Source organism: Monodelphis domestica, chromosome 6 (genome assembly GCF_027887165.1).
Source record: "Monodelphis domestica isolate mMonDom1 chromosome 6, mMonDom1.pri, whole genome shotgun sequence".
Lineage (NCBI taxonomy): Eukaryota > Metazoa > Chordata > Mammalia > Didelphimorphia > Didelphidae > Monodelphis > Monodelphis domestica.
Window position 1 is genome coordinate 157,750,287 of NC_077232.1, and position 19,402 is coordinate 157,769,688.

General features: G+C 34.5%; 1 protein-coding gene across 3 annotated transcripts in view; it reads right to left on the reverse strand.

Moving 5' to 3' along the window:
• Positions 1-19,402, reverse strand: part of LOC100010818 (UDP-glucuronosyltransferase 2A2) — a 251,836-nt gene that overhangs the window by 176,346 nt on the left and 56,088 nt on the right. Inside the window, exon 1 of one of the 3 annotated variants that reach the window (XM_007496363.3) lies at positions 16,499-17,261. The exons of the other annotated variants lie outside the window; for them this stretch is intronic. Coding sequence (XP_007496425.1) covers positions 16,499-17,213 — 715 coding nt within the window. The 5' untranslated portion in view covers positions 17,214-17,261. Of the gene's footprint in view, positions 1-16,498; positions 17,262-19,402 lie in introns of those variants that run through there. 3 annotated transcript variants of the gene reach the window in all.

Sequence of the window (19,402 nt, forward strand, 5' to 3'; positions counted from 1 at the left end):
TTATATGTTCCAAAATACTTCTAACAACTTTATGTGGTGGCAAATAATTGGAAGTTGAGGGGATGCCTATCAACTGGAGCATGGCTAAATAAATTGTGGTATATAATTGTGATGGAATACTACTCTACCATTAAAAAAAAAAAACGGGTGGGCTAATTTTAGGAAAAAAACTGAGTAGAATCGAGGACATCATACATGGTCACAGATTTAATACTTAGAGATATAAATTGTGAATATCATCTCCAGAGAGCAAACTGGAAGATGAAAACATTAGAGACTTAATTAGTGTCAACATTATTTCACATATCTCTCAGATAATATCTTCTCTGATGCAGGGAAGCTTAGGAGAAACTGAGAATTTGTAAATAAATTCTATTAATAAAGCAAAAAGAAAAGAAAACAGACAATACATGCAAAAATAGTTCCTTATTGCCAAAAGGATCAAATCTTGAATCCCCTATTTTTCTCAAAGCCCTTCACATTCTGTCAACATTTCTGAACTTCTTACATTTGATCTCTTTCCTCCAACCCCAAATTACTCTTTGATCCAACAACATTGGCTTCCTTGATGCCACTCAAACAAGACTGTCATATTTTGTCTTTTTATAGTATAGTTTTTGTTTTGTAAATTCTTTCCACTTATGGCCTTCCATATATGTAATAATCTCCATCCTAATCTCTGCTTCCTAGTTTCCCTGGTTTCTTTCAAATTCCAAGACAAAGACAAGGCAATCTATAGTATGCTTAATCTGATAAATCCCAGAGTGATACCAAAACCCCTGCTCAAGCCTGAGGCTAGACCCTGAGCCCTAGCACAGGGTAGCTCACAGTAATCAGAGTTCTGCAAGCCTTCAGCACTGGAAGGTGACTTTCAGAGTTCTCAGACCACAGGCCATCATACCACCCTTGAAGAACCTAAACTTGCAGAAATCCAGAAATAGAGCTGATGATAGCTCCCAGTCTGAGGAGAAAATATAGCAAGCAACCAGAAAGAAACAATTCAAATACCATGGAGCTGCATAGAGGTTTACGCAGGACATAGCAGTCTCCACATTAAAAGATCAGAGAGGGAATAACAACTATTCTCATTGGGTGGAGAATCCTACTTTACCCTACAGAGAAGTAGGAGGGGAATAAAACAAGAGTGGGAAGTAATAGAAATAATCAATAATTTCATTAAGGAGAATGACAATGAGGAGATAGCATATCAAAATTTATGGGAAATAGCCAAAGCAATACTTAGTGAAAAATTTTTATGTCTGAATGCTTATATCACTAAAAGGGAGAAAAAGCAGATGAATGAATTGGGCATGCAACTAAAAAATAAAAAAAAAATTAAAAATCCTCAATTAAAGTCTAAATTGGAAATCCAAATATTAAAGGAGAAATTAACAAAACTGAAAGTAAGAGAACTATTGAATAACAAATAAGACTGGGAGTTGGTTTTATGAATAAAAATAGTGGTTAATTTCATTTTGAAAAAGAAAGAGGAAAATCAAATAATCAGTACAAAAATGAAAAGGGTGAAATTACCACCAATGAAAAAGAAATTAAAGCATTCATTAGTAGCTATTTTTTCCAATTACATGCCAGTAAATTGTTCAATTTAAGCAAAACGGATTAATATTTACAAAATTATAAATTGCCCAGATTAACAAAAGGGGAAATGGAATGCTTAAATAATCTCATCTCATAAAAAGTAAGTGAACAAGCCATCAATGAACTCCCTAAGAAAAAATCCCCAGGGCAAGATGGATTCATAATTGAATTCTATCAAACATTTAATGAACAATTAATCCAAATATTCTATAAACTATTTGGAAAAATAGACAAAGATTAAGTCCTATCAAATTCTTTTTATGACACAAATGTGATATACTGATAGCTAAGGCAAGAAGACCAAAACCAGAGAGAGGACCAATTTCCTTAATGAATATCAATGCTAAAATTTTAAAGAGACCACAGCAATGATCATGCACTATGATTGTATGGAATATATCAGGATTTCAGAGCTTATTTAATATTAGGAAAACTATCAGCATAATTGACCTTATCAATAACTAAACTAAGAAATCACATGATTATCTTGATAGATGCAGAAAAAGCTTTTGACAAAATATAACATCCATTCCCATTAAAAACACTACAAAGTGGGTGGCAGCAGTGGTAGCAGCAGTGGCAGGACCTGGGGGCTTCCAGGTAAACATGGCGGCAGTCTAGACGCAGGACTCTTCCTCTCCTCAGCACCCACCATATAGACTACCTCAAAATGACCAAAAAAACAAAATTCATATGATTGAAGGGACTCTACAGTAGGGCACAGTACTACAAAAATTATATTCACTATTATAGTAATTAGAAGAATCATTCATAGGAAGAGATTGGGGTAATAAGTGCTATAAGATGATATGCAAAAAAAGAAAAAGGGAGGGGGGAATCAAAGATGGCCCCAAAGATACTTGAAGAAATAAAATAAATAGGATAGTCTTTATCACACAAAGATACACATGGGAAGGGGAGGGGAAGAATACTCGTAAGAAGGAGAGGAAGAGAGTGCTAATAGGTAATACTTCAACTTTACTCTCAGTGAAATCAATTCTGAGAGGGAAGAGCATATAGATCCATTAAGGTCTAGAATTGTATCTTATACTACAGGGAAAGTGAGAAGGGAAAACTAAGGAGGGTAGGGGGGAAGGAAGTACAAAAAGGGAGAGAAATAGAGGGGGGAGGGTAATTAACAGACCCTAAAAAATAAGAAGGGAACAAAAAATGAGGGGCCAGAAAGGGAAGAATATCAAGGGAGGGAATTAGGGGGATTGATTAAAATCAAACTACTGGTTTAAAAGGATATAGCAAAATAAGAAAGGACAGAAATAAGAGAGGATATCAAAATGCTGGGGAATACACAAAGGACAATCATAACTTTGAACGTGAATGGGATGAATTCACCCATAAAACAAAAACAAATAGGAGAGTGGATTAGAATCCAAAATCCTACCATATGTTGTCTACAAGAAACATGCCTGAGGCGGGTAGACACTCAAAAGGTTAGAATTAAAGGTTGGAGTAAAACCTATTGGGCCTCAACTGATAGAAAAGAAGGCAGGAGTTGGGCAATCATGATATCTGACAAAGCCAAAGTAAAAATAGATCTGATTAAAAGGGATAGGGAAGGTAAATACATGCTGATAAAAGGGAGTATAGACAATGAGGAAATATCAATAATCGACATGTATGCACCAAATGGTATAGCATCCAGATTTCTAAAGGAGAAACTAGTGGAACTGAAGGAGGAAATAGATAGTAAAACTATACTCGTGGGAGACCTTAATCTGCCACTATCAAATTTAGATAAATCAAATAAAAAACAAATAAGAAAGAGGTAAGAGATGTGAATGAAATCCTAGAAAAATTAGAGTTAATAGATATATATAGAAAAATAAATAGGGACAAAAAGGAATACACCTTCTTTTCAGCAGCACATAGTACATTCACAAACATTGACCATGTACTCAGGCATAAAAACATGGCAAACAAATGCAGAAAAGCAGAAATAATAAATGCAAATTTTTCAGATAATAACACAATAAAAATAATAATCAGTAAGGGTACATAGAAAGCCAAATAAAAATTAATTGGAAATTAAATAATATGATTCTCCAAAATCAGTTAGAGAACAAATCATAGAAACAACTAATAATTTCATTGAGGAAAATGACAATGATGAGACATCCTTTCAAAATCTATGGGAGGCAGCCAAAGCAGTACTCAGGGGAAAATTTATATCCTTGAGTTCATATATTAACAAATCAGGGAGGGCAGAGGTCAATTAATTGGACATGCAAATCAAAAAACTTTAAAGCAAACAAGTTAAAAATCCCCAGAAGAAAACTAAATTAGAGATCCTAAAAATTAAGGGAGAAATTAATAAAATCGAAAGTGAAAGAATTATTGAACTAATAAATAAGACTAGAAGCTGGTACTTTGGAAAAACAAACAAACAAAATAGACAAAGTACTGGTCAATCTAATCATAAGAAGGAAAGAAGAAAACCAAATTAACAATTCCATAGATGAAAAAGGGAGACCTCACCTCCAATGAAGAGGAAATTAAGGGAATAATTAAAAATGATTTTGCCCAATTATATGGCAATTAATATGCCAATCTAGGTGATATAGATGGATATTTACAAAAATATAAATTGCCTAGATTAACAGAAGAAGAAATAGAATTCTTAAATAATCCCATATCAGAAAAGGAAATTGAACAGACCATGAAAGAACTCCCTAAGAAAAAATTCCCAGGGCCAGATGGATTCACAAGTGAATTCTATCAAACATTCAAAGAACAGCTATTCCCAATACTATACAAACTATTTGACATAATAAGCAAAGAGGCGAGTTCTACCAAATTCCTTTTATGACACAAATATGGTACTGATTCCAAAGCCAGGCAAGTTAAAAACAGAGAAAAAAAAAACTATAGACCGATCTCCTTAATGAACATAGACATAGATGCAAATATCTTAAATAGGATACTAACAAAAAGAATCCAGCAAGTCATCATGAGGGTTATTCACTATGACCAGGTGGGATTTATACCAGGAATGCAAGGATGGTTAAAAATCAGGAAAATCATCCACATAATTGACCGTATCAACAAGCAAACCAACAAAAACCACATGATTATCTCAATAGACACAGAAAAAGCCTTTGACAAAATACAACACTCATTCCTATTGAAAACATTAGAAAGTATAGGAATAGAAGATCTTTCCTAAAAATAATAAACAGTATATATCTAAAACCATCAGCTAATATCATCTGCAATGGGGATAAACTAGATGCATTCCCAATAAGATCAGGAGTGAAACAAGGATGCCCATTATCACCTCTATTATTTAACATTGTACTAGAAACACTAGCAGTAGCAATTAGAGAAGAAAAAGAAATTGAAGGTATTAAAATTGGCAATGAGGAAACCAAGCTATCACTCTTTGAAGATGATATGATGGCCTACTTAAAGAATTTTAGAGAATCAACCAAAAAGCTAGTTGATATAATCAACAACTTTAGCAAAGTTGCAGAATACAAAATAAACCCACATAAGCCATCAGTATTTCTATATATCTCCAACACATCTCAGCAGCAAGAATTAGAAAGAGAAATTCCATTTAATATCACCCTAGACAATATAAAATACTTAGGAATCTATCTGCAGAGACAAACACAGGAACTATATAAACACAACTACAAATCACTTTCCACACAATTGAAACTAGATCTAAACAATTGGAAAAACATTAACTGCTCATGGGTAGGATGAGCTAACATAATAAAAATGATCATCCTACCCAAACTTATTTATTTATTTAGTGCCATATCCATTGAAATAGCAAAAAAAGTTTTCACTGAATTAGAAAAAAACCATAACAAAGTTCATTTGGAAGAACAAAAGATGAAGGATATCCAGGGAAATCATGAAAAAAAATGCGAAGGAAGGAGGTCAGTCCCAGATCTCAAACTATACTATAATCCAATAACACTTTTTTTTCTGAATTGATGATCAAATATAAGAAATGTCATGCTGTCACTGAAATGGTTAAAGCTTCAATCTCTGAGATGAGGATTAAAAATTAACATCCAAGCTCCTTTTATAGAAAAGAAAAGCACCTCACCTGAGAGCTCAAGCTGAAGTTTAAGAACTAGGAGCAGAGAGTTCTGCAACTGTATATGTGAGTGACAAAGATTCCCTGTACAGACCAGGTGACTGATGGGGAACAACACTATTGAATATACCCCTGCCCTCAAACATACTTAACTATTGGTACAATTAATCATGTCTCATAATCTTAAAGACAGAGTATCAGAAATTGAGAAGATTCCAAGCAACAGGACAAGAAGAACAAAGAGGAACAAAAAGCAAAAACCTTCTGGAATTTCTTTCCTTCCACCCTTCTCATTCTGGATTCTTATTGCTTCTTATTTCCTGCCTCTTCCACTCTACCCTCACCTACTTACTCCAAGCCTATTATTTTTTTTACAAAAAAAAAATTATTTTAAAATTAATTAAATTTTTTCCCATGGTTATGTGATTTTTGTGTCTCCCTTACTTCTTCCTTCTTGCCTCCGGGAGGTGACAAGCAATTCCACTGAGTTACACATGTATTATTACTCAAAACTCATTTCCTTATTATTCATTTTTGTAATAGAGTAATCTTTAAAAACCAAAACAGAGTCTCACTTCTGACAAATGCCAAAATATACTTCAGCTCCTAGATTTCTTTTCTTTAAAATTTTTTTTTATTTTTAATTTAATTTAAACCTTTACTTTCTGTATTAGAATCAATACTGTATATTGGTTCCAAGGCAGAAGAGCAGTAAAAGATAGACAATGGAGATTAAGTGACTTCCCCAGGGTCACACATCAAGGAAGTGAATAAGGTAAAATTAGAACCCCCCATCTCCAGGCTTGGCACTCTATCCTCTGAGCCACCTAGATGCCCTGGGGTCATATACTCTAATAGAAACCCCAAGGATATATACTCTGGACTTCACATTTTCTCATGGTGAGAGAGGGTCCAAGCCCTCTCCTGTCTTCCCCCCAATTTAGAGGCTTACCTAGCTTTTATTTCTCCCTTTTCCTTAACTTCCTTTATTATTTTTTATTATTTGAATTAATTTATTTAGCCAATTTAGAGTATTATTCCTTGGTTACAATAATTACATTATTTCCCTCCCTCCCCTCCACCCACCCTTCCCACAGCCAACACGCAATTTCATTGGCTATTGCTTGTGTCCTTGATCAGAACCTATTTCCATGTTGTTGATGTTTGTACTAGGATCTTCATTTAGAGTCTAAATCCCCAATCATGTCCCTTTGACCCAAGTATTCAAGCAATTGTTTTTCTTCTGTGTTTCTACTTTCACAGTTTTTCATCTGAATGTGAATAGTGGTTTTTCTCAAAGATTCCAAGTTGGTCAGTATCACTGCATTGCCAGTAATAGAGAAGTCCATTACATTTGATTGTACCAGTGTATCAGCCTGTGTACAATGTTCTCCTGGTTCTGCTCCTCTCGCTCTACATCACTTCCTGGAGGTTGTTCCAGTCTCCATGGAATTCCTCTACTTTATTAACTTTATTATTCCTTTTAGCACAATAATATTCCATCACCAACATGTACCACAGTTTGTTCAGTCATTCCCCATTTGAAAGGCATCCCCTCATTTTCCAATTTTTTGCCACCACAAAAAGCGCAGCTATGAATATTCTTATACAAGTCTTTTTCCTTATGATCTCTTTGGGGTACAAACCCAGCAGTGCTATGGCTGGATCAAAGGGCAGACAATCTTTTAGCACCCTTTGGGCATAGTTCCAAATTGCCCTCCAGAATGATTGGATCAATTCACAACTCCACCAGCAATGAATTAGTGTCCCCACTTTGCCACATCCCCTCCAGCTTTCATTACTTTCCTTTGCTGTCATGTGAGCCAATCTGCTAGGTTTGAGGTGATACCTCAGAGTTGTTTTGATTTGCATCTCTCTGATTATAAGAGATGTAGAGCACTTTTTCATGTGCTTATTAATAGTTTTGATTTCTTTGGCTGAGAACTGCCTGTTCAGGTCCCTTTCCCAGTTATCAATTGGAGAATGGCTTGATTTTTTGTACAATTGGTTTAGTTCTTTATAAATTTCAGTAATTAGACCTTTGCCAGAGGTTTTTGTTATGAAGATTGTTTCCCAATTTGTTGCTTCCCTTCTAATTTTGTTTGCATTGGTTTTATTTGTACAAACCCTTTTTAATTTGATGTAATCAAAATTATTGATTTTACATTTTGTGATTTTTTTCTAGCTCTTGTTTGGTTTTAAAGTCTTTCCTTTCCCAATGATCTGACATGTATACTATTCTGTGTTCACCTAATTTGCTTATAGTTTCCTTCTTTATATTCAGGTCATTCACCCACAAGCCTGTTTTTTTTTTAAGTCACAGAAAACTATTAGAATGATCTACCTTTTGCTGTGTCTCCTTTGTATTAGCCACCTAGTATATTTCTAGTTCTAAGTGATGCTTTCCATAATGTTTTTTTTTTCAAAATGCTTCCATTTCTATGTGTGTTAAGAAACAACTGGTGTTTAGATGAGAAAGTTGCCCCCTCCCAAATTGCACATCTGTTGTTTGTTAAACATTTTACCTGGAATTTAATATCAAGAATGAGATAGGCAAAAACATTTCTGACCCCATAAATTCAGAAGATTATGTTCTCTTCACGACCTTGTTACAAAGTGTTTCTCTCTTCCTGATCTTGTTACGAAATCTCTCCCAGTGGCCCTGTACTCCCAGCACCCCCAAGTACTTTTATCAGTGAACAGATATAAACATTGGTCAGTTTCAGTTCTGTGATCTGGCAATTTGTTGGATTTTGCACCTTTAAAGTATAGTTTGGTTTATATTTTCCCCATATAGCATGGTTAACAAAGTATATCATAAAATCACAAATTTTTTACCTCTTCCTCAACATCTAAGTTTACAGACTCACAGATTTGCACAAATTCAAAATTGAAAGGGATTAGCAAATGGCCAAACAAACTTTGCTTGAATACCATAAATGGGGTGGTAGCCACTACCTTCTACAACAGACCACTTCACTTTTGCGGAGCATTCATTATTAGAGGTTTTTAACTACAAGAATGCTATATTTCATTTGCCACACATTGCCACTTTTGCCCAGTGTTTCAAGCTCTCCCCTTTGAAATCAGAATAACAGAATTTGAACTCCACTTCTATTACCTAGGGCCCATGGGACTTGGGGGCAATTTGCTTGAGCCAGTTATAATATAATGAAAAGGACTGGCTATCCTATCTAAATAAATCTACTCTTTTAAAGCTATCCTAATCAAACTACTGAAGGGATAATTTACAATTCTAGACACAATAATAATAGAAATCATTTGGAGTAGAAGAACTAGAATATAAAGAGGAGTAATAAGTAAGATAGAATTGAAGCAAAATAGCACAAATCAACTTCATGCATTATTATAGAGCAGCAAATATCAAAACAATTTACTATTGACTTAAAACCAGAAAAGTAGATCAGTGGAATCAGACTAGTCAAGGGAGAATCTGAAATATTATAATCAATTGTTCATTATTCAATAATGCTGAAAATGTAAATTACTAAGCAGAGGACTCTATATGACCATGTCTGATGATAAAAGTGAAAATAAGTCTGCAAAAATTAGTTAGGCTAACATAATTTCATAATAAATTCTATATTGATACATACTTATTAAAGGGAAATAGATGAATTGTTCATCAAACAAAGGACAGACATACTTTGAACAAGAAGGGAAGCAGAAAACTGGGTGAATATTTTTGTATCAAATTTTCTAATTTGAAAAATATGTGACAGGTTTTCTGTAGGTATAAAATATGATACAGAGTGGACAAATAAACACTGGCTATATTAAAATATCATTGTGAATAAGCTTGCATAGAGTCCATAAGTTCACTGCATTCACCTCCTAAACCTTCATTTTAATGATTCCACCAAAAAAATCAGTAAGTCAAACTATATATAGCAAATATGTGAAATTCATCTCAATAAGTTTACTTTAGTTCAAACAACTAAAGTTAACCAAAGTGTAAGCAAAGAGTTCCTTGGCAGAAAACCGATGACACTTTAGATTTACCTAAATTATAACCCAGTGCTTTCATATTCCCTTTGAACTTCTCTGCCTAAGCAGACATTCTATGATTTTAGAATCTCCTCTGGACCACAGGGCCATAGGAGCAAAGACTTCAGAGCTAGAAGGGAACTTAAAAATAATCTTGTTTGATCTGTTAATTTTACACATATTGACCAATAAGGAAACTGTCAGATTACTTGTCCAGATCACTCAAGTATATTCCTCATGAAACCTTTTTATTTTATTAACTGCTTGTAAACTACCTTTTTCCTTTCCTATATTGGTTATAAACTTTCCCCTCCCTACCCTTTTTGGCTCCTCCAAATCTATACTACCCTTCATCCTCAGAATGCTCATCCTTTTTTATTTATTAAATTGAAGATACTCGATTTCATATTCCCAATTCTTTTTCTCCACATCCAAAAAGTACACCATATCATTGCTTATTTTATCTAATTCCCCAAGATTAAATCTCTATCTGTATCCCTAAAAGTACTCTCTCTGATCGCTGAGACATTTTTTCATCAATTACCTCTTTTTCATGTCTATTTCTTCCTTTTACTGGATATTTCTACCCAGGCACCTATTGTACCCCCTCCCCTTTTCTACTCTTCATTAATAAACTTTTAGAACAGTTAGTTCTCATGAGTTGTTTTTGCTTTCTTACCCACCACTTCATCTTCAGTTCCTTGAAATCTGAATTCTGCATTCAACTGAAACTGGTCATCCCTAATCTTTACATGTAAAGGTACTTTTTATTACATTGGCTTACACTAGAGAGCTAGGCTCTTTCCTTGCATCATTGATTTCTTGGCTTTGAATACATACTTCTATAACTGGAATCTATGTTTTAGGGTCAAAAACTTTTAACTGCCTCCTCCTAGCACTAAAGCATCTGAATTGGAAGGAGTTTTTCTCTCCTCAGAGCCACCTGGTGGTAACAAGGGGAAAGTGACTGGGACAGGCATCTGGTCCGTGACTGATCTCTTTATCTAGTTCTCAAAATAAATTGCGAACCAGATGCCATCCCAAAAAGAAGTTGTTGTTTTTTTTTCCCAGTAGCAACCAGAGTAGTGTTCTAGAACGACGACTGCATTTGTAGTCATCAAAAACTGAGTGAAAAACCTCTGCTATGAAGCACTCCTCTGACCATAGGCAAGCCTTTAATCTCTCTGGGGCTGTAGTTTCTTCATCTCTAAAGTGAGAAGGCTGGGTTAGATGATCTCAGGAATTCTGCAGGACTTGGCCCCACGACTTTGACACCAGCCCTTGAGGCAACTCTCTAAAACTATAAATTGCTGAGTTGCTAATTAGCATTAGTAGAGGGTGTTTGCTCACTCAGTAACTCCCTATAGCAATGAAACCACCAGCCTAATCTCTATCTCTATCCCTAATATTTACCTGAAATGTAAATAATAAAGAATAAAGGATGACTCAGTGGATTAAGAGTCAGACCTAGAGATGGGATCCTGGGTTCCAATCAGTCTTCAAACATTTCCTAGCCATGTGACCATGGGGCAAGTCACTTAACCCCCCATTGCCTAGCCCTTACTGCTCTTCTGCCTTAGAACCAATATACAGTATTGTATCTAAGATGTAAGGTAAGGGTTTAAAAAATAAATAAACATATACTTATTTTTGAAACCCTGGTTTTCCAGTATTGGTGCCAAGGAAGAAGAGTGGTAAGGTAATAGGCAATTGGGGTTAAGTGACTTGCTCAGGATCACATATCTAGGAAGTGTCTGAATCCACATTTGCATCCAGGATCTTTCATCACTAGGACTTGCTCTCTTTCCACCTAACTTCCCTATACTTATTAATCTAAGGAAAAATCCTTTATACCTATGCTTCATAGGAAAGAGTTTATATTTTGTCAAAAGCATTTAATGCATCTATTGATATGATTTTTTCTACTTTATTTGTTGATATAGTTAATTATGTTAATAGTTTTCCTCATATTAAACCATCCCTAAATACCTGGTATAAATCATGTTTAGTCGTGTATATAATCTTTGTGATAGATTGTTGTAGTGTCATGGCTAATATTTTATTTAGAATTTTTACTTTTATCTTTATTAATGAAATTGGCTTATAATTTTCTTTCTTTGCTTTTGCTCTTTCTGATTTAGGTACCAGCACTATATGTACTTCATAAAAGGAGTTTGGTAGAATTTCTTCTTTACCAATTCCTCTAAATAATTTATTTAATAATGGAATTAGATTATCTTCAAATGCTTGGTAAAATTTGCTTTTAAAACTATCTGATCATGATACTCTTTTCTTTCATTTGTAGCCTTTAACTTTTATACTTTCTGCCCTTTATAGCTGTATAGTCTTTATTTTATATGCTACATATGGTTATAAATAGAATTTATTTCTTTTTCAAACATAGGCTTAGTTAAATATTCTAATTCTTCTTGTTAGTCTAAGTAATTTTTTGTAAGTTGTTATCCATTTCACTTACATATTAAACTTGTTGGCAAATAGTTGGGTGAAATAATTCTGAATAATTGTTTTGATTTCACCTTCATTAGTTGTAAATTCACCCTTTTCATTTTTAATCCTGATTTGTTTTTCTTCTTCCTTTAAAAAAATTATTAACCAGGGGCAGCTGGGTAGCTAAGTGGATTGAGAGCCAGGCCTAGAGATGTTGGGTTCAAATCTGGCCTCAGACCCTTCCCAGCTGTGTGATCCTGGGCAAGTCACTTAACCCCCATTGCCTAGCCCTTACTACTCTTCTGCCTTGGAACCAATACATAGTATTGATTCCAAGACAGAAGGTAAGGGTTTTAAAAAAAACATATTAACCAAAGGTTATCTATTTTGTTGTTTTTTTCCATAAAATTAACTCTTGGTTTTATTTATTAGTTTAATGGTCTTCTTAAATTCAACTTTGTTAATCTTATATTTAATTTTTAGTATTTTGAATTCAATATTTAATTGAGGATTTTTTAATTTTTTCTTTTTCTATTTTTTAAATTGTATATCCAATTTATTGATTGATTCTTTCTTTACTTTGTTGATATAAGTATTTAGAGATATGATTTATCTTCTAATTACTGCTTTTTGCTATATCCCATAAGTTTTGGAATGTTGTCTCATTAAAATTTTCTATAATAAAATTATTTATTATTTCTTGATGTATTCTTTAACCCACTCATTCTTTAAGATTGTTATTTAGACTCAAATTAATTTTTATTCTGTAGTTCCATGATCCTTTTTTAAATATAATTTAACTATTTTAGAAATCAATTTAAAACCCTGCTTAGAAATCACAAAAAATTATGTCTACCCTTTGATATTCAGTAACACTATATTTTATGTTTTCTTTACTTTTCTTTTGTTTGTTTGACTACTGTTTCACAAAATGACTAATATGGGAAAATGTTTTACCCTATTATACATGTAAAATCATATCAGATTGTTTGCTATCTCAGGGAGGGAGAAGTGAGAATGTAAGGATTTGGTTCAACATTAAAAAAAAAAGAAAGGTTAAAGATGTATATTTCAACATGATTGAGGGAAAAATAAATACAATATTAATAAAAAGGAAATCTAATAATAACACTATTAGGCCTATTCCCCTGTTTTCATCTCCCTAAGGACTTTTGGCATGTTCTTCACATAAACAATAAGTACCAAGAATGTTGAAATCAAAAACTTTGATTCATCTTTTATAGGTCATAAGAAAAGATTGCTATAGAAATCATGACAGATCTACTCTATTTTATATCTATGTTATCTTCCTTCCAGGTTCATCTACAAATGATCTCAGCATGAATTGAAGACCACCTGTTCCTCTGAGACAAGGTAGGGGAGAAGAGGTTGTGAGATGAAGCTGAATATGTATGAGGTATAAAAGGCCACAGCAAGGACTCCCACATACCAAAGGAAAGAGTAGCCCCAATGACTCAGCTAGAATTAGGAGGGAATTGTCCTGAGCAAGGGTCTAACAAGAAATTAACCAATAACCAATAACTGATAATCAATAACCAATCATGTCCTAAAAGAAACTCAGAAAATAAAACTCCCAAGTACATTATAGCCAAAATTTAGAGCATCCAGGTAAAAAAATATATATATATTGAAAGGAGTCAGAAAGAAATAATTCATGTCTCAAAAAAACCACATGAAAGTCACATAAGACTTGGCAGCTATACTAATAAATGAAAGGAAATCTTGGAATATTATATTTCAACAGGCAAAAAAGAAAGACTTATAAGCAAGAAAAACATATCCTGGGAAAGTGAGTGTAATTCTAGATGGGTAGGAGTAAAGATTGATTGCAGGGAGATGGGAACTTTAAATGGAACAGAGGACTTTCAAAAAAGCATTTTGATGCAGCTAGGTAACACAATAAATAAAGCACTAGATTTGGAGTTTGAAAGAGCTGCATTTGAGTACCGCTTCAATCATTAGTTATGTGGCCCTGGACAATTCATTTAATGCCTTTCACCCAACTGTAAAATGAAAATGGTCTGACACAAAAGGTTATTGTGAGGAACAAATGAGATATTTCTAAAATGACTAACACTGCCTAGCAAGTAGCAGGTTATGAATAAATGCTTATAATTTCCTTACTTCCATAAGAGAAAAGTAAACTACATAAACAATCTAGGGGTAGATCTATTTTATTTTGATGTCATCAGGAAAGGAAAGAAAAGGAAAAGGGAAAGCTATATAATTCAGAGAAAGGAGATAGGAGGGTAGAAAACATTTTTTAAAAAAGGAAAAATTATTAAATACAATCTTTATTGACCACAACAAAATAAAATATAATTAATATGTGTCCTATGAAGAAAGAGTTCAAACCTACTGTTTCCTAGTCAGTTAGCAGAAGAGGAGTATGTAAATATAGAAGTATGAGTACAGTGAAGTGGAAGAATTTATTATCTGGATAAAGGAAGTTTGACATACAGAGGCAAAAAAATGCATACACCTATGCAGAATTTGAGGTATAAAAATAATTATGGGGAAACTATCAGATACAGGGAGAGCAAGAAGGTAAGGACCTGAACAAAGTTTTAGAAAATTTTGTTATGATGAATCTCTAGCAATTACTGAATGTGAATAAAAAGAAGTAACATATTTCACAGCTATGTATGACCAGGACTTAAATAATTCAGAAACAAAGGCAGAAAAACAGAAAGATTAAACACAGTCTTTATTGACCACAACACAGTAGAATTTAATATAATTAATAAATGTCCTTTGGAAAAGGAATTCACATTTTAATATAAATTAAATAGTTTATTTCTAAAGAATTGGGGCAACAAAAATCAATGGCCTCAAGGGCAGCTAGGTGACTCAGTGGATAAAGAGCCAGGTCTAAAGATTGGAGGTCCTAGGTTCAAATTAGACCTCAAGATACTTCCTAGCTATGTGACCCTGGGAAAGTCACTTAACCCCCATTGCTTAGTTAGCCCTTAATCACTCTTCTGCCTTGGAATGAACGCAAAGTATTGCTTCTAAAATGGAAGGTAAGGCATTAACTTTAAAAAAAAAAAGGCCTCCTAATTCAACCTCCTGGCCTCAAATATCTTCCCTCTCTAATTAACCCTCCACAGAATTGCAAAAGTGATTTTCCTAATGCATTGTGTTATCTTAACTTCTTACTCAACAAATACCAATGGCTCCTTACCAAATTTAGAATCAAATAATAACTGGAGTATTTCAAGTTCTTTGCAACCTGAACCCTTTCATCCTTCCTGCCACATCTTCCTAAGTATCTCTCCCTTCTATACACTCTATGTCTAATCCATATTGGCCAACCAGTTGTTCATCATACAAACATGTCCTCTCTGCCTGGAATGGTCTTCCTCATCTCCATCTCTTGGACTCTCCAGTTTCTTTCACTTCAAGCACTACTTTCTACATGAGACTTTTGCTGATTTTGCCAGATACTCAAAGCTCCCCTCAAGGATTGGTTGTTCCAGCATTAGAAGTAAATTCCTTGACTTCAGGGACTTTTTCACTTGTCTTGGTGAACCTCCAAGTTTCAGTATAGTAACTAGGACAGAGTAGGTACTTAATAAATGATTGCTAGCTGATTAATCAATCAATTTATAGGCTAGTCCTACCCTAGTTGCTATATCTAGAACTTGATGATGATAAGAAATGGCTAGCTAATTTTTGGGATTAACATGGAGTTTAACCTTGTAAAAGAAGGGGAAATAAGAAAAACTAAAGCCAGTTTTCCTTCAGCTTTCCATGAAATGCTAGGAAGAAGAGGGCATCCTATAACTTTCCTTTGTTCAAAATTTTAAAGTTTTTCACTTATTTGTATTTTTTAAAATTCCTTTTAAAAAATAAGGAAATGATCAGCACAGATTTTAGGGAGGCCATCCTCTAAAATCATAAGGAATTAAAAGCTCTATGCTCTTATATAAGCAAAGTTCAGTTGGGAGGAATGCCAGGTTGCAAGAAAGGGTAGTTGGAGCAAGCAACCAATAAGAAAATACAGACAGTCAATTCTTTCCTGGGAGAAGAGAAATAAGCAACATAGTGTTAGGAAGCAAGCATTTCGGAGGCAACAAAGCTGCATCAGAAATGGGAAAATATAAGGAAGCTCTAATGTTAAGAGAAACTATTTGGGTCAATGTTTTTTCTGATTATTCTTTATTGCTTAAAATTATTGCCAATTGCCCAGTCATTTCTGAGTCTAAGAGTCAAACAACTTGTTTCTCGACACAAAGCAAGATTTGACTGAAAGCTGACAATAGTGTAGTGAAGTCCACGATAATCACTTTGAGAGTCAAAACAGAAAGGAAAATGACAGTCCCACATCCTTCAGAACACAACCCATCTTACCTAATGCCTCACTGTAAAGTTGCTCCCAATTTTTGTCAAATGAATACCAGCAGAAATCAAAGAGGAAAGACATCAGCGAATTTTTCACCCTTTCCATGAAGGTCATCTTGTCAGTCAGTTGGCTCAGTGTCACAGGCACATAGGAAAGAGGACATGGAAGTGCCCCACAATATTTCTCATAGACATTCCCCATAGTGAATCGGAGACTATGTACCAAGGGAATTTGAAGCATCTCAGCTATCAGATCTCCACATGGAAGTCCACTATCTGAAACCAGCACATCATAGCCTGCTTTTCGTAACTTCTGAATGAGCGTCTGATTGAAGACTACAGCTTCACATGTTAATTTCACATTTTTAGAAAAATAAACTATGGTCTCATAAAATCCCCATGCTGCTTCCCAGTATGAAAGATTTGGGAGCTCATAAATCATTTTGAACAAAACATTTCTCAAAAATTCATCTGCTTCTTCTTTCCCAAATGGCACAGAGAAAACCTCAAAGTTCAGTCCTGAAGAATCAGCAGAATCAATGATATATCTGACATTAGGCACTAACACAGTCACTCCATGTCCCTTCTCTGTCAGCTTTTCCAGGATGGTCTTTAAATTGATCCAATGACTAAAATCCATAGGCCACACCAACACTGTCCCACAGGACCCATAACTGAAGAAACAAAGCTGCAGCAGGAGAATAGAGACCCATTTTTTAGACATAGCACCTCTCTCTTTTCTCACACACTGCTCTGCCTTCTTGGGTCCTTTAAAAAACCAGAAGGCTAGTCCAAGTAAATATTAGCCTCAAAGTGTACATAGTCTTTTTTTTTTTAAACAGAGAACTCAATTGGTCAATAATATTGCCACACACACTGGCTGCAAGATTAGATTAAGTACAATTGGAGGGAGATGGAGAAATAAAAGAAAAAAAATGACCATTTCTTTCATAATGCTTGTATATACACACATTTATATATACATTCATACATATATACTTGGGAAAGCAAGTTAAACATATTAATAAGTTCTAGTCTAATTTAAGAAATATTTCTGGGGAGTTTTTCTTTCTTTTTTCTTTTTTCTTTCTTTTCCTTCCTTCCTTCCTTCCTTCCTTCCTTCCTTCCTTCCTTCCTTCCTTCCTTCCTTCCTTCCTTCCTTCCTTCCTTCCTTCCTTCCTTCCTTCCTTCCTTCCTTCCTTCCTTCCTTCCTTCCTCTTCTTCCTTCCTTCCTTCCTTCCTTCCTTCCTTCCTTCCTTCCTTCCTTCCTTCCTTCCTTCCTTCCTTCCTTCCTTCCTTTCCTCCTTTCTTTCCTCCTTTCTTTCCTTCCTCCTTTCCTTCCTCCTTTCTTTCCTTCCTTCTTTCCTTCTTTCCTTCTTTCTTTCTTTCTTTCTTTCTTTCTTTCTTTCTTTCTTTCTTTCTTTCTTTCTTTCTTTCTTTCTTTCTTTCTTTCTTTCTTTCTTTCTTTCTTTCTTTCTTTCTTTCTTTCTTTCTTTCTTTCTTTCTTTCTTTCTTTCTTTCTTTCTTTCTTTCTTCCTTCCTTCCTTCCTTCCTTCCTTCCTTCCTTCCTTCCTTCCTTCCCTTATCTTCCATCTTGAAACCAATACTATGCCTAGCATTCCATATTAGTATATCTTCCCCTTGAAAGAAACCTGAATAAGCCCTTCAGATCCAGAGTTTTTTAACCTTTCTTTGTTTCATGGATCCCTTTGACAGTCTGGAGAAGTATACCGAATCATTTCTCAGAGTAATTTATTTAATTGCATAAAATAAAACACATAATATTACAAATAAAATAAATTATATGGAAATATATGTATATATATATATATACATTCTAAGGCATTTATATGTGTATGTACTAAGCAGATGCACACATATATGTATAAGCATACACATATACACACACTTTTATCTATCTATGTGCTAAGCTAATAGACTCATTCTATTCTATTTTTTTTAGGTAAGTCTTTTCTCTTTTCTTATTCTATTTGTCTGGAACACAAGACTTTTTTTGTAAAGCCAGACTTGCATAACAGATCAGTATTGAATTTCCAGTGACCTTAGCCAAATAATGTAAGCTCTTTATGAATGAGTCCATTCTCTAGGACTCAACTACTAAACCACAGATAAGTTGTTAACAATGGAAAGAGTGCCTACAAAGGTTACTTTCAATCAAGAAAATCTTTGGACTCCCAGTGACTGAGTCTGCAACCATCCATCTGATATTCCATATCCATTGTCCCCCACACTTCTCTCCCGATAGGAGAGAGATCTCATTCCTTATTAGAGCTACAGGAGGGTCACAATAAACCAAAATCCTAAAGGCTTTTTGTATTATCAGTTATATTACTCTAGTCACTGTTTTCTAGAATGGTTAAACAAATGTATAGTTCCACGGTCACCATGTTAGCTTGGATGACTTTCCAAATTCCCTGCCACATGGATTTTATCCACTGTATATTCTCTTAACTCATCTAATAACTGAGATAAATGCTCAAAATTGCTTTGCAAAATTTCTGTTTCTCTCATTAATGACTTAAAGAAGATAGTGAGGAAAAGATCATGAAGCTAGAAAAGTGAAATTCTCTTGTTCTATACCCTTTCAACACGGCCATCCAATGCAGCTGAGGAAGTCTCCAGATGTAACGATTTTTCATGCCACTGGACCCAGGCTTCCGATGCCCAGAGAGTGGGACTCTCTCTGTGCATCGACTTTTCCACTTAAATCTCCTTCACGCACAAGTGTCTTTGTGCACACTTATCTATACACCATAGTTGAAAACACACAAAGACAATCGTCATCCTCGGTTACCGAGAGACTACTACTACTACTACTACTACTACTACTACTACTACTACTACTACTATACCCTTTCATGTAAGATCATCAGCTAAGTGAACATTTCTGCA